Below are 13,141 nucleotides of genomic sequence, written 5' to 3' on the forward strand. Positions count from 1 at the left end.
GACTGTACCCAAGGGTGAGAGAGTGGTGATTGGAGCAAATTTCAATGGGCATGTTGGTGAAGGGAAGAGGAAGTGACGGGTAGGTATGGTGTTAAACAAAGGAATGCAAAAGGTCAGATGGTAGTGGATTTTGCGAAAAGGATGGACATGGCTGTGGTAAATACGTATTTTAACAAGAGGGAGGAGCATAGGGTGACATACAAGAGTGGAGGAAGATGCACACAGGTGGATTATATCTTATGTAGGAGGGCCAGTTTGAAGGAGACTGGAGACTGTAAAGTGACCGGAGAAAGTGTAGTTAGGCAGCACAGGATGGTGGTTTCTAGGATGACGCTGTTGATGACGAAGAGGAGAAGGAGTGTGAGGGCAGCACCAAGGATCAAATGGTGGAAATTGAAAAAGGGTAATTGTGAGGGATGAGTTAAGACAGGCACTGGGTGGCAGTGAAGAGTTACCAAATAGCTGGTTAACTACAGCAGAGCTAGTAAGGGAGACGGCTAGAAAGGTGCTTGGTATCACATCTGGACAGGGGAAGAACGACAAGGAGACATGGCGGTGAAATGAGGAAGTATAGGAGAGTATACAGACAAAGAGGTTGGCAAAGAAGAAGTGGGACTGTCAGAGTGATGAAGAAAGTAGACAGGAGTATAAGGAGATCAGGTGCATGGCAAAGAGAGAGGTGGCGAAGGCTAAGGATAAGGCAAATGAAGAGTTGTATGAAAGGTTGGACACTAAGGAGGGAGAAAAGGACCTGTACCGATTGGCTAGACAGAGGGACCGAGCTAGGGAAGATATGCAGCAGGTAAAGGTGATAAAGGATAATGAGGGAAACATACAAGTGAGGAGAGTGTGTTGAGGAGATGGAAAGAGTACTTTGAGGGGTTGATGAATGAAGAGAATGAGAGGGAGAGAAGGTTGGTTGATGTAGGGAAAGTGAATCATGAAGTGCAGTGGATTAGCAAGGAGGAAGTAAGGATAGCTATGAAGAGAATGAAGAATGGAAAGGCTGTTGGCCCAGATGACATACCTGTGGAAGCATGGAGGTGCTTAGGTGAAATGGCAGTGGAGTTTTTACCAAATTGTTTAATGAAATCTTGGAAAGTGACAAGATGCCTGAGGAATGGAGAAAAAGTGTTTTGGTACCAATTTAACAATAAGGGTGATGTGCAGAGCTGTAGTAACTACAGACGGATTAAACTGATAGTCACAGCATGAAGTTATGGGAAAGAGTAGTGGAATCTAGGTTAAGAAGGGACGTGATGATTAGTGATCAGCAGTATGGTTTCATGCCGGGAAAGAGCACTACAGATGCAATGTTTGCTCTGACAGTGTTGATGGAGAAGTACAGAGAATGTCAGGAGGAGTTGCATTGTGTTTGTGTAGACTTAGAGAAAGCATATGACAGGGTGCCCAGAGAGGAGTTGTGGTACTGTATGAGGAAGTCAGGAGTGTCAGTGAAGTATGTAAGAGTGGTAAAGGATTTGTACGTGGGTAGTGTGACAGCGGTGAGGTCTGCGGTGGGAGTGACGGATGCGTAAGGTGGAGGTGGGGTTACATCAAGGATCAGCTCTGAGCCCTTTCTTATTTGCAATGATGATGGACAGGTTGACAGACGAGATCAGACACGAGTCCCAGTGGACTATGATGTTTGCAGATGACATTGTGATCTGTAGTGAGAGTAGGGAACAGGTGGAGGAGACCCTGGAGAGATGGAGATATGCTATAGAGAGAAGAGGAATGAAGGTCAGCAGGAATAAGACAGAATATATGTGTGTGAATGAGAGGGAGGATAGAGGAATGGTGAGGATCCAAGGAGTAGAGGTGGCGAAGGTGGATGAGTTTAAATACTTGGGGTCAATAATTCAGAGTAATGGTAAGTGTGGAAGAGAGGTGAAGAAGAGAGTACAGGCAGGATGGAATGGGTGGAGAAGAGTGTTAGGAGTGATTTGTGACAGACGAGTACCTGTAAGAGTGAAAGGGAAGGTCTACAAGAGGGTAGTAAGGCCAGCTATGTTATATGGGTTGGAGACAGTGGCACTGACAAAAAGGCAGGAGTTGGAGTTGGATGTGGCAGAGTTAAAGTAAGATTTGCACTGGGTGTGACGAGGGTGGACAGGATTAGGAATCAGTATATTAGAGCGTCCGCCCAGGTTGGAAGGTCTGGAGACAAAGCCAGAGAGGCAAGATTACGTTGGTTTGGACATGTGTTGAGGAGGGATGCTGAGTACATTGGGAAAAAGATGCTAAGGATGAAGCTACCAGGTAACAGGGAAAGAGGAAGGCCTAAGATAAGGTTTATGGATGTGGTGAGAGAGGACATGCAGGTGGTTGGTGTGACACAGCAAGATGCAGAGGACAGGAAGAAAATGAAACAGGTGATCCGCTGTGGCAACCCCTAACGGGAACAGCCGAAAGAAGATGATATGATATGATATGATATACACACACACATGTATCTGGGAATAGCTCTTGAGGGGTGGATGAAAAGGGAGCCCTGGATTGACAGTCAACTGCTGAATCCACCACTGCAGTTCCTGCTTGAGATACGGAAGTGGAGGAAGTAAGAAAATCGAGAGGGTGAGAATGCTGAAACCAAATCGACTTTTGAAACCACTGAAGTTTTTCCATGTGGTGTTTGGCAAAAGGGACTATAAAAATGGTGGAAGCCATGAACCCCAGAATTCTCAGAATTTCCCCTGCTGTTACTGAGGTGAGAGAAGGAACTGAAAAGGAATGAGAGTTAGGGCCTTGGGAGGAGGGAGGGATGCCAGCATAGGAACGGCCTGGAACCTACACCCAAGTGAAACACAGGCTCTGCAGAAGGAGACTGCAAAATGAAGATTTTGCAACACAATATCTGGAAAGGATGCCTGAAACAGGTCACTCAAGTAGGAAAAGACTTTGGTTCCCCTCAGCCTGCGAAACACAATCACAGGAGTGAGGCGTTTGCCTTTCTACTTCCCAAAGGGTATTCACCAAAGGGCAAACCAGTGAACCGAAAATGTCAGGAAGCAATAGAGAAACGTAAAAACTTCCTGAAAAGGGGAGGATTTGGGATAAGAACATGAACATCCTAGAAATCCAGAAACACAGTGTAAGCCTCTGGAAGCAAGAGAGGGAACAAAGACTGAAGGGACAACACTCAAAGCGGGAATCCTCAGAAAAAAAATTAGATGAGAGAGGTCTAAAAGTAGTCTCCAAGCACCCTCTTTTCCTAGGTACTAGGAACATTCTGGAGTAAACCACCCTCTCCCCCCTTTGGGAAACTGGAACTTCTGTAATAGTCCTCAGAGTCAAGAGATCTAAAAGCACCCCTGGAAAGGACGACAGAGCTCCCTGAGAGGGCTGAGGAATTACCATAAAGGGGGAAGAGATTTTCAGACAATGACATACCCTTGGCAGATAATGTGCAGAACCTAGGAATCCTGAGTAATATGTAACCAAACAAGGAAAGACAGAGAAAGGTGAAGAGAAACAAATGTGGCTGGGAAGAATAGGAGACTCAAACAGCACCTAGTTTATCAGAAAAAGAAGAATTTTGTGCCTCAAATGAGTAGCTTTAGCAGAAGCCCACTTCCCACCTTTCTTGTCCTTGGGGGGGGGGGGGTGAGATTGCCTACAAACAAAGGCTGCTTTATTAGGGTTATTTCTCTGAAACTTGGGTACAGGAAAAACAAAAACATGATTAAGTTTCTGTAAAGCCTTGCCCTTATCCTGGAGGGGCTTAAAACAAACCAGCAGTAGCTTCATCAAACAAGTGTATTAATCCACAGGAGCATCCATCAATTTAGCTTTAATATCATCACCTGGCAAAGACTGAAGCTGCAGCCAAGAATATCTCCTCCTCACAGACCCAAAGGCAGCAGTCCTACAGGAACATCTGCTGCATCATAACTACACTTGATGGAATGACAGGCCACCTGGGAGGAAGTCCCTAACAAGGAAAGATAAGTCTTCCCTTCAGAGTCTGGAAGAAATTACTTGACAGGTCTGGGAAAGAAGAGCCAAAAACATGTACTTGGATATGTGGGTCTGATAATTAGCAGTCCTAAAAGCTAAAGTACTAAAAGGTATAAACCCTTTTCCCCAACTTTTCCATACTTCTGCTATCTTTATCAGACAGCAATAACTTAGAGGGAAGCAACTGAGATGGCTTGTCAGAAGCCATAGACACCAAAGGGTCAGCGGAAGGGACTTAGCGAAATTTACAGTCCTCAGGTATGCTATAAAACCAATCGGGTTTCTTGGGAGCAGGGGACTGGGAGTCAGGAGTCTTAGAGGCATCAGAAAAGACATCCAGCAATGCAGTCAGAACAGGAAGTACTCCAGAAGGCCTGGGAAAGTCCATCTGCAGGCACTCATACCTTTTCTGCACTTCAGACACTTGAGCACAATCCTATTTAAAAAACTCCACTCTAGAGATAGTGTCCCCAAAAGAAATTTCCTCAAAAGGAGCATCAGGACTAGTAGATTTCTTTTCCTCAGACCCATAATCTAAACGACAGGGAGTCTAAGAGGAGTAGGCAAGGGATTCCTCATCTGTATCTACCTCCTACTCACAGGAATCCTGTTCCCTGGGTCTTTTAAGGCAAGTAGAGAACCAAGGAATAGCTGGAAGTGAAATAGCCTGGGGAGATTTTAAAGATATCAAAGTATTAAACAACCCCTGAGTGAAACTTTGCCATTTACTCTGTGGGTCCTTAGGAGCTGGAGAGAAAGATTTAGTTTTCTGCTTTTTCTTTAAGGGGACATCTACTTATGAAATGCAGAAGGCTCCGACACTGGACAGCATTCAATAATTGTAGTGGGAACTTCTGCCCTGATCAAAATTTGAGGAACAACCCTATGCCCCTCTGAAATAATCAGCCACGGTTCCCCCTGAACATCCAGTGTGGACATCTGTAAGGCATGATACGCCTAAAGTTGAATCCTCACCTGCCTCTAAACTGGTTACGACCAAAGAATCCAACTATGCAGCCTTGCGGACTGCTGGGTTTTCACACACCCTGGGAGAAAAATCAGGCAGAGACTGTATATCAGGATAGTCTGGCCTAGCCTATACTTCTTGGCCTTCTTCACGGATGGCTGTTCCTCAGAGCGGAAAGTTCCTTCCATAGTGTCTTTAGCTAAAAGGTTAAGATGTTGATTCTCCAGATACAAAGCCAAAGAAGAAAGCCTACTATGGAAGGCTTTGGAAACAAAAGCCTGACAGACAGAACAGAAAATACGGTCGTGGGAAGCACCAAGGCAGAACAAGTACTACTAGTGACCGTCTTTATGGATAATCTCCCACACTAGCATTTACCATTCTTACATGACATGAAACTCCACAGGTAATATAAAGAAAACGAGATGCAAAAAAAAAAAAAAAAAAAAAAAACAGCAAAAGGGCACTTCTCTGCAATGGCTTGGTGAACTATCAATAGAACAGGTGTTCAGACTGACAATCAAGAGATGGAGTTCGGACTGGTGGCAAAGAAGTTCTGAGGATGGTACATCTGGACATCAACTTTATGCCCTACGCTACGCAAGGAGCATACATGTGACGTACGGCGTACCTTAAAGCAAGCTAAAGGCTTTCGTATACTAGCCAGATGTCGGGCTACCCTTGGCACAGGATCCCTATTGTAATGAATATTGCAACAGTGAAAATGTTACCATGACGCTCAGAGGAAAAATGAGACTAACAGATACTGAAGTGTCAGCATTTTGAATTTTAGTACTTTTGGATACAGACTTAGAAAGGAAAGAGCTAGAAATGGTCACCAAGAAAGCACTTATTTGGCACCAGAAATATTCTGAAATAGAAGCCATTGCTATTCTGACTGAAGAACCTGGGGGGAGACTAGTGTCTGGTTCAAAGGGTGGTAAGGAATTCCCTTGAAAGGAAGCATTTGTATCTAGTGCCAACTATAACCCTCCTGAACCACTTTTAACATCCCAGGAGTCTGTTTCTGGGACAGATTTAGAGCAATACAGGCAGGAAAGGTGAGGGTGGGGGATTGAATGTTGGCACAATTATTCGGAAGCATTTGATGTTCCTTTTTTGGAAAGGAACTGTTTCTTGTTTTCCTACTCCTGCCATCTCTTTTTGCTACCTGTTTAACTGGAGGTGCTTGTTTTGCTTTTTAAAAGAATTTAAAAGATTTGTAAAGGGGGAAGCCTGAAAAATCCTAGATGCTCCATAAATTACTGTCCCTTTCATGAAAGTGTTCGAGACAGGAGTAGCAGAAGGACCAAACTAAACCTCCTTATCTAAAGCAAAATTCTAAATTTCAGACTTTAATTCATTAGCAACCTTTTGGTTGCGCAGCCAAGAATATGGCTCCTCAAAAGTATATCAGTGGCCCTAGACAGTATGTCCACAATCATCCACACTCAGTTTTGTAGAACCATGCAGAAAACAGAAATCAGTTAATAAAAACAGGAATTACTGTGGATATACATAAAGCACACTAGCAGGGTTTTCCTATGAAAACAGTGATCTGGAAGTTCAGAATCAGGAGCTGAAAACATTTAGGAGCCTTGATTAATTTACTCCCAACTAGGTATAGGAAAAGCCTATTTATTAGGACCAAAAACAAAATGTTAGCAGTTTAGGCATAGCCACCTTAAAATGGTCAACAGTAAAGGTGTTAAAACAGAAAAAAGATCTTTCAAACTGTTATAGAACTAACAAATCTACTAACCTACTGTGACTCTAAAAATAGCAATTATTAGTGGTATAAAACCCTAACCGGAGGTCTACAAATTTTTGTGTATAATCATAGCTAGAAAGGCTACACATTACATCAGATTCAAGATATGGTGTATAAACACTTCACTAATTTAGTATGAAAAATTAAACAGCTGTTAAGGTGGTTCAGTCAATGTTCCTATAACTGCATGATTTTCATAGTTGTGCCAGACCTTTTAGAAAATTATAACCATATCAGTTTTAGGCTGAATGAAATGCATTCAAGATGCATGAATATTAAAACTATGTGATCTGTTTAGTAAAAAATAATTATATTCAATATTATTTATATCCACAGGCCAAATATCCTTACCAGCGTTCTTGCAGATTTATTAATAAATGGAAATCCTTCCACAAGTATAGGCATTAGAAATCGGGGGGTTCTGAAGAGAGAGAGAGAAAGAGAAATTTAAATGAGGAAACAATGCATCTTCATAAGAATAGACCTGTAATGCATATAGAAATAAAAAAAAAGATAGGCAAGCGTTTTTCATGCAGTTTACATATCTAACTTCCAGGACATTTATCCACCTGCTAAATTAAATACCTATGAGCTAGCTGTCATTAAATGCAAGATGGATAACTAGGTTAATCAGACAAACAAGAAATGATAAAGCTTCTGTGATGCCATTTGAAGGGACTTTCAGTTAGGCTAGTAAATGTTTATAAAGATGTACAGGAAAATGGGGAGAGACACACCCCCAAAACATGGTCAGCCATTGGCAACTCCTACTAAGAAACCAGTTCAGAAGTCATGTAAGCAAACAGTATGAGCAGCCAATAAGATGCAATCTGCTTACTCTTTTACATGCAAGGCTGACATTGGCATTCACTGTATGACCAAGTAGATGTGACTGGGAATGTTGCAATAGTCAATATCCAAGACAAGCTGCAGCAGACATCAGTAAAGAGCAAACACTGAAGTTTACAAACCTGTGTGACATCACTGTATGCCATACCCAATTACAAGGGGGCAAAAGAGAGGAAAAAAAATGGGACAGCCCTGCAAAAGCTGCTACACCACCATCCAGTCCAAACAGGTAGCTTAACTTAGCTTTGATTTGCATGTTGGTCAGTTGCAAAGATCTCACTGTATTTTAGTCTACCTGTGGGTAAAATGAAATGGAGCAGTGTTTGCAAAGACTGCACAACACTGGGGATTATGCAAGCTTCCTCTCTTTCCCCATGGTTGCATGATGTTGGAGTTACTACAGACATGCACCCCCCCATATATGTATGTATGTGTGCAAGTGGACATGGTCCCCCCCACACACACACACAAAAAAAAAAACAACACCAATATGCTTTGCATTTAAGTAAAATCTATGGATATGGTGTTACATATGTATGCACTCATGGAAAAGACACTGATGCCGGTGATAGTCAATGAATAGGCATATAACTGTTCCAGGCATCTCCAATCTGACTTAAAGAACAGTTTCAGTGAAACGTTGAGTTGGCTCCCTCTAACTGCCACTAATGTAACCCCCACTTATATTTACATTTTCAACTACTCTTCTCAATTCCTTCCACATGAAATATGTGAAAATTCCCCATTTATATTCTATTTTGTAATGCAAATGTCACAACTTTTCATGACTCTCCTCATGTCACAGCTATATTCCCTTCATCATTCTGGTAACTGCATTAAGGGCATTCTACCTACCTCCTTCATGCACCATCCATCCATCACCCCTCTCCCCCATTTTCTTGCATGGGTGTCACTTCAACAGTGATAATCTATAGCCAAAGTTTACACCATCGGGTGGCTAGCCCTGCTGTGGCTGTTCTTCCATGCCACACACACACACACACACACTCCGATGGCCAATTTACACTATCCAATCCACATACTGCATGTTTTTAGAATGTAGGAGGAAACCCACGCAGACAAACGGAGGACATGCAGACTCCACAAAGAAAGCACCTTAGCAGAGAATCAAAAGTACAGTTTTGTACCTACCATAAATGTAGATGTCTGATAGGTATGCATCTGCAGTCCTTACATATGGGTTGTCCTGCCTCGGGCAGCCCCTCGGGTCGGCCGGATTCCAAAGTCTGGGTCCAGCATCAGCAGATGTCGCCTCCATCCCGACGTCAGAGCGCCTGGGATATAAAAGCGTCAGCCAACGTCATCTTCCTCAGTTTTTCTTGCCCCAGATGCCAGTTGCCCTCTAAGTAAGGCTAAATTTGGAGAAATGAAAAATTCCAAACATGCACAGCAATAAAAAACAAATACACCATAAAAGATAACTCCAGCTAGCTAAAAGTAGGGATAGGTATCCAAAATATACCACAGAGGGGTAGGAGGGAGGGAAATCCTGACTGCAGATGCATACCTATCGGACATCTACATTTATGGTAGGTACAAAACTTTACTATGTCCTTCAAGGATGCATCTGCAGTCCTTACATATGGGTAGAATACCATAGCCAAGCTGGGGGAGGTAGGACCTAAGAAAAGGATGGTGTGGCTAACATGCCCTGCAGGACTGCAGTAGCAAAACCTGCTCTGGATCTGGAATATAAGGGCAAATTGTAATGCTTGGAAAATGTATGCACGGAGCTCCATGTAGCAGCTTCTAAAATGTCCTTTGTAGCCACCCCTCTTAAGAAGGCTGTGGAGGTGGCTGTTGCTCTGGTGGAATGAGGCCTAATGTTAGTTGGCACAGCTTTTCCATGAAAGGAGTAACAGAATCGAATGCAATTTCCTATCCATTTTGAAATTGTCTGTTTGGAAATTGCTTTTCCTTGTACACCAGCAGCATATGCTACAAAGAGTTGGTCAGTTTTTCTGTAAGTCTTAGTTCTGTCCAAGTAATATCGCAACTGTCTGTGGATGTCCAAAGTATGCAGAAGTTTTTCTCCTTTATTTTGTGGATTTGTAAAGAAGGTAGGCAGGTGAATAGCTTGGTTCAGTGAAACCCTGGATACCACCTTCGGCTTGAATGAAGGATTGGTTCTCAAAGATACTCTGTCCTGAGACATGAGAAATGGCTGGACTGCCATGAGGGCCTGTAACTCAGATACTCTTCTAGCTGAGGTTATGGCCAGGAGGAAGGCAGTCTTCCAAGACAGGAATTGTAGTTCTGAAGATGCTGCTGGTTCAAAGGGAGGAAGAGTTAATTTTTCCAACATGAAGTTAAGGTCCCATGTAGGCACTGGTGGTTTCCTTGGAGGGTTGATGTTTTTTATCCCTCTTAGAATCTGTCTTAGCAGAGGATGAGAGAATACAGGTGGGTCAGTGTTGTATTCTGCTGAAATTGCTGAAACATGGATCTTTATGGAGGAGTAAGAAAGGCCATTATGGAGCATTTCAGCCAAGTATTCTAGACTATGTGGAATGCTCATGATTATCGGATCTTGACCCTTCGCGGTGTTCCAGGTACGAAATCTTTTCCATTTTGCTGAATATGCTTTTCTTGTGGAGGGCCGCCAGGCTTCCATGATGATATCTTGTACCCTCTTGGATAGTTTATCCTGGCGAGGAGTCAAGGTATTCTCCAGGCTGTCAGCTGCAAGATTTTTAGACTGGAGTGCAGAGTCTTGTAATTGTGCTGTGTCAGAAGCAGTGGCCATTGTGGTAGAGGCCAAGGTTTCGTGCGTGACATGCTCCTTAACAGTGGGTACCAGTGTTGTCTTGGCCAGTCCGGGGCTATCAGGATTACTTTTGGTTGCTCTATCCTGATCTTCAGTAAGACCTTGGTCATTAATGGAAGAGGTGGGAATGCATATACTGTTAGAGTATTCCAGTTGAATGAGAGGGCGTCCACTTTCCATGCTTGAGGATGGTATGTCCTTGTGCAGAATTTCCTCAGTTGATGGTTGTGGTGGGAGGCAAAAAGATCTATTTCCGGCATTCCCCATGCATGTGTCATCTGGAGAAATATATCCGGGTGCAACATCCATTCATGTGGATCCATGATGTTTCTGCACAGACTGTCCGCCAGAACATTGTCTTTTCCTGGTACGAACTGGGATTGTAGTTCTATATTGAGTTTCAGGGAAAGGTCCCACAGATTCATCGCCAGCCTGCAAAGAGGGTATGAATGGGTACCCCCTTGCTTATGTATCACATAACTGTGGTATTGTCTGTCTTTATTAACAGGTGACCTTGGTGCAGGAAGAGCCTGAAGGCCTCGATGGAATGCATCACTGCCAGCATTTCCTTTTGGTTGATGTGCAGATGCAATTCCCTTTGTGTCCATTGCCCTTGAATGCATCTGCCTTCCATGTGAGCTCCCCATCCATGGTTTGAGGCATCCGTTGTAATGGTTTGGCTGATATGTGGCTTGCTGAAAGGCAGGCCCATGCTTGACTGGCTTGCTTTTGCCCACCACAGGAATTCCTTTTGAAGGCAAGGAATGAGGGGGATCAAAGTTTCTAGACTGTGACTGTGCTGAGACCATAGACTCCTTAGGTACCATTGTAGTTTCCTCATATGCAGCCTTGCTTGTGGGATCAGAAGAATGCAAGATGCCATGAATCCCAGGGCCTGCAGGATCTTCCTTGCAGTTAGCTGGGTTTGTGTTGTCAGATTTCTGAAATAATCTGGTAGTTGTGCTTGTTTTTCTTCTGTGATAAAAGCCATCTGGGTGTTTGTATCCAGTTTTGCACCCAGGAAAATTATTCGTTGGGATGGAGCAAGGCTTGATTTCTGAATGTTGACTGTGTATCCCAAGGCCTGTAGTAGTCGGATGACATAGTTTAAGTGTTCTACCAGTGTTTGCTGGCTGTCTGCTTGTATGAGGCAGTCGTCCAGGTATGGGTAAATTTGAATCCCCTGAAGTCTGCACTGTGCAACTACTGATGCCAGGCATTTCGTGAATACTCTGGGCGCAGTAGATAAGCCAAATGGCAATGCTGAGAATTGATAATGCTCTGAACCTGCAAGAAATCTGAGGTGTCTTCTGCAACTTTGTCTGATAGGGACATGCAGGTATGCCTCCTTGAGGTCTAGAGTTACCAGCCAGGACCCCTTGCCCAGCATGGGAAGGAGTTGCTGTAAGGTCAGCATCTTGAATTTTGGCACGATGAGGTAAGTATTCAGTGCGGACAAGTCCAGTATTGGTCTCCATTGCTTTTCTTTTCTTGGAACAAGGAACAGTCTGGAATAAAATCCTTGGCCTTGTTCTGAGAGAGGAACCCTTTCTATTGCCCTCATTTGAAGTAGCTTGGAAATTTGTTTGAAAGCCTCTGCCCTTTGGTTTGGTGGCAGGTTTGGCATGCCTTGTCTTTCTGGTAATGTATGAAAATCGAATCTGTATCCTTTGTCTATTATTTGCAGTATCCATTTGTCCTTCGTAATACTGTGCCAATTTTTTGAGAATAAAGATAGCTTTCCGCCCAAAGGTGCTTCCAATTGAGCCCTGGATGGCGGGGTCATAGTCAAGTCATTGAGAAGGTCCTTGTGTAGTAGTTGTAGGTCCTGCAGTACCTCTCTGGTTTGGAGGCTGCCATTGACGTCCTCTGTAGGAGCCTCGAGCTTGCCCTCTACCTCTGGCACACCTGTTTCTGCCTCTTTGAAATCTGTCTGTGTCCGGAAAGGACCAATTCTTAGAAGGCCAATTTCTGCTGAATCTTGGTGGCTGGACCTGTAGGAAATCTTTGACTGTTTGTACTGATTTAGCTTTTTCCTCAAATTTCTTTAAGACCTCTTGAGCCGTGGAGCCAAATAACTTTTGTTTTTCTAGCGGAGCATCCAGAAGCTTTGCTTTAACATGATCTGGCAGTGTTTGTTCCTTCAGCCAAGCATGTCTACGTATGACTGCACCTGTCATTGCTGACCTACATGAAGCTTCCAATGCATCATAACCACACTGCAAGAAATGGTTGCTAACCTGCTGTGAGTTATGTACCAGATCCTGAAGGGCCTTGCGATCTAGGGGTTCAGGTGAAGAAAGTTTTTTATGCAATTCATCTAACAAATACTCTTGGTACTGTATCATATGGAATTGACAATTTAATTCCCTCACAGACAGAGTGGAAGAAGTATACACCTTTTTACCCCCTCTCTCTAAAGCCCTGGACTCCCTTTCAGAAGGGAGTGGGTTTTTAGTAGTGGTGGTTGCAACCCCTTTAGGGCCCTGGGAAATAGTTTCTGGGTCAGCAGAGTGGCCCTTGTAAAGGAAATGATACGAGTCTGGGACCCTGTAGTACCTATTGGGTTTGGCAGGAGCCGGAGGAAGGGAGTCAGGGGAAATACTACACTCAGAGTACACATCATCAATGACATTTAAAACTGGAGGAATAGCCAAAGGTCTATGCTGAGGTAAATGCAAAAAAGTTCTTAATCTCTTCCTGGAGTCAGAGAATTCCTGGCCCTGCCATTTGAAATGCTCTCTCATGGAGTGGAGGGTCTCCCCAAAGGACAACTCTTCAGGAGGGGAGGCCGAGGGTATAGATT

General features: G+C 43.7%; 1 protein-coding gene across 1 annotated transcript in view; it reads right to left on the reverse strand.

The window, feature by feature from the left end:
* The window catches only part of RRN3 (RRN3 homolog, RNA polymerase I transcription factor), a gene marked incomplete in the record, with an annotated part of 604,791 nt that overhangs the window by 428,329 nt on the left and 163,321 nt on the right, over positions 1 to 13,141 (reverse strand). Inside the window, 1 exon segment of the mRNA XM_044089174.1 lies at positions 7,050 to 7,119. Within this exon segment, the coding sequence (XP_043945109.1) occupies positions 7,050 to 7,119 (70 nt within the window).

The sequence above is a fragment of the Protopterus annectens genome, chromosome 12.part0 (genome assembly GCF_019279795.1).
Source record: "Protopterus annectens isolate FY-2018-M chromosome 12.part0, PAN1.0, whole genome shotgun sequence".
Classification (NCBI taxonomy): domain Eukaryota; kingdom Metazoa; phylum Chordata; order Ceratodontiformes; family Protopteridae; genus Protopterus; species Protopterus annectens.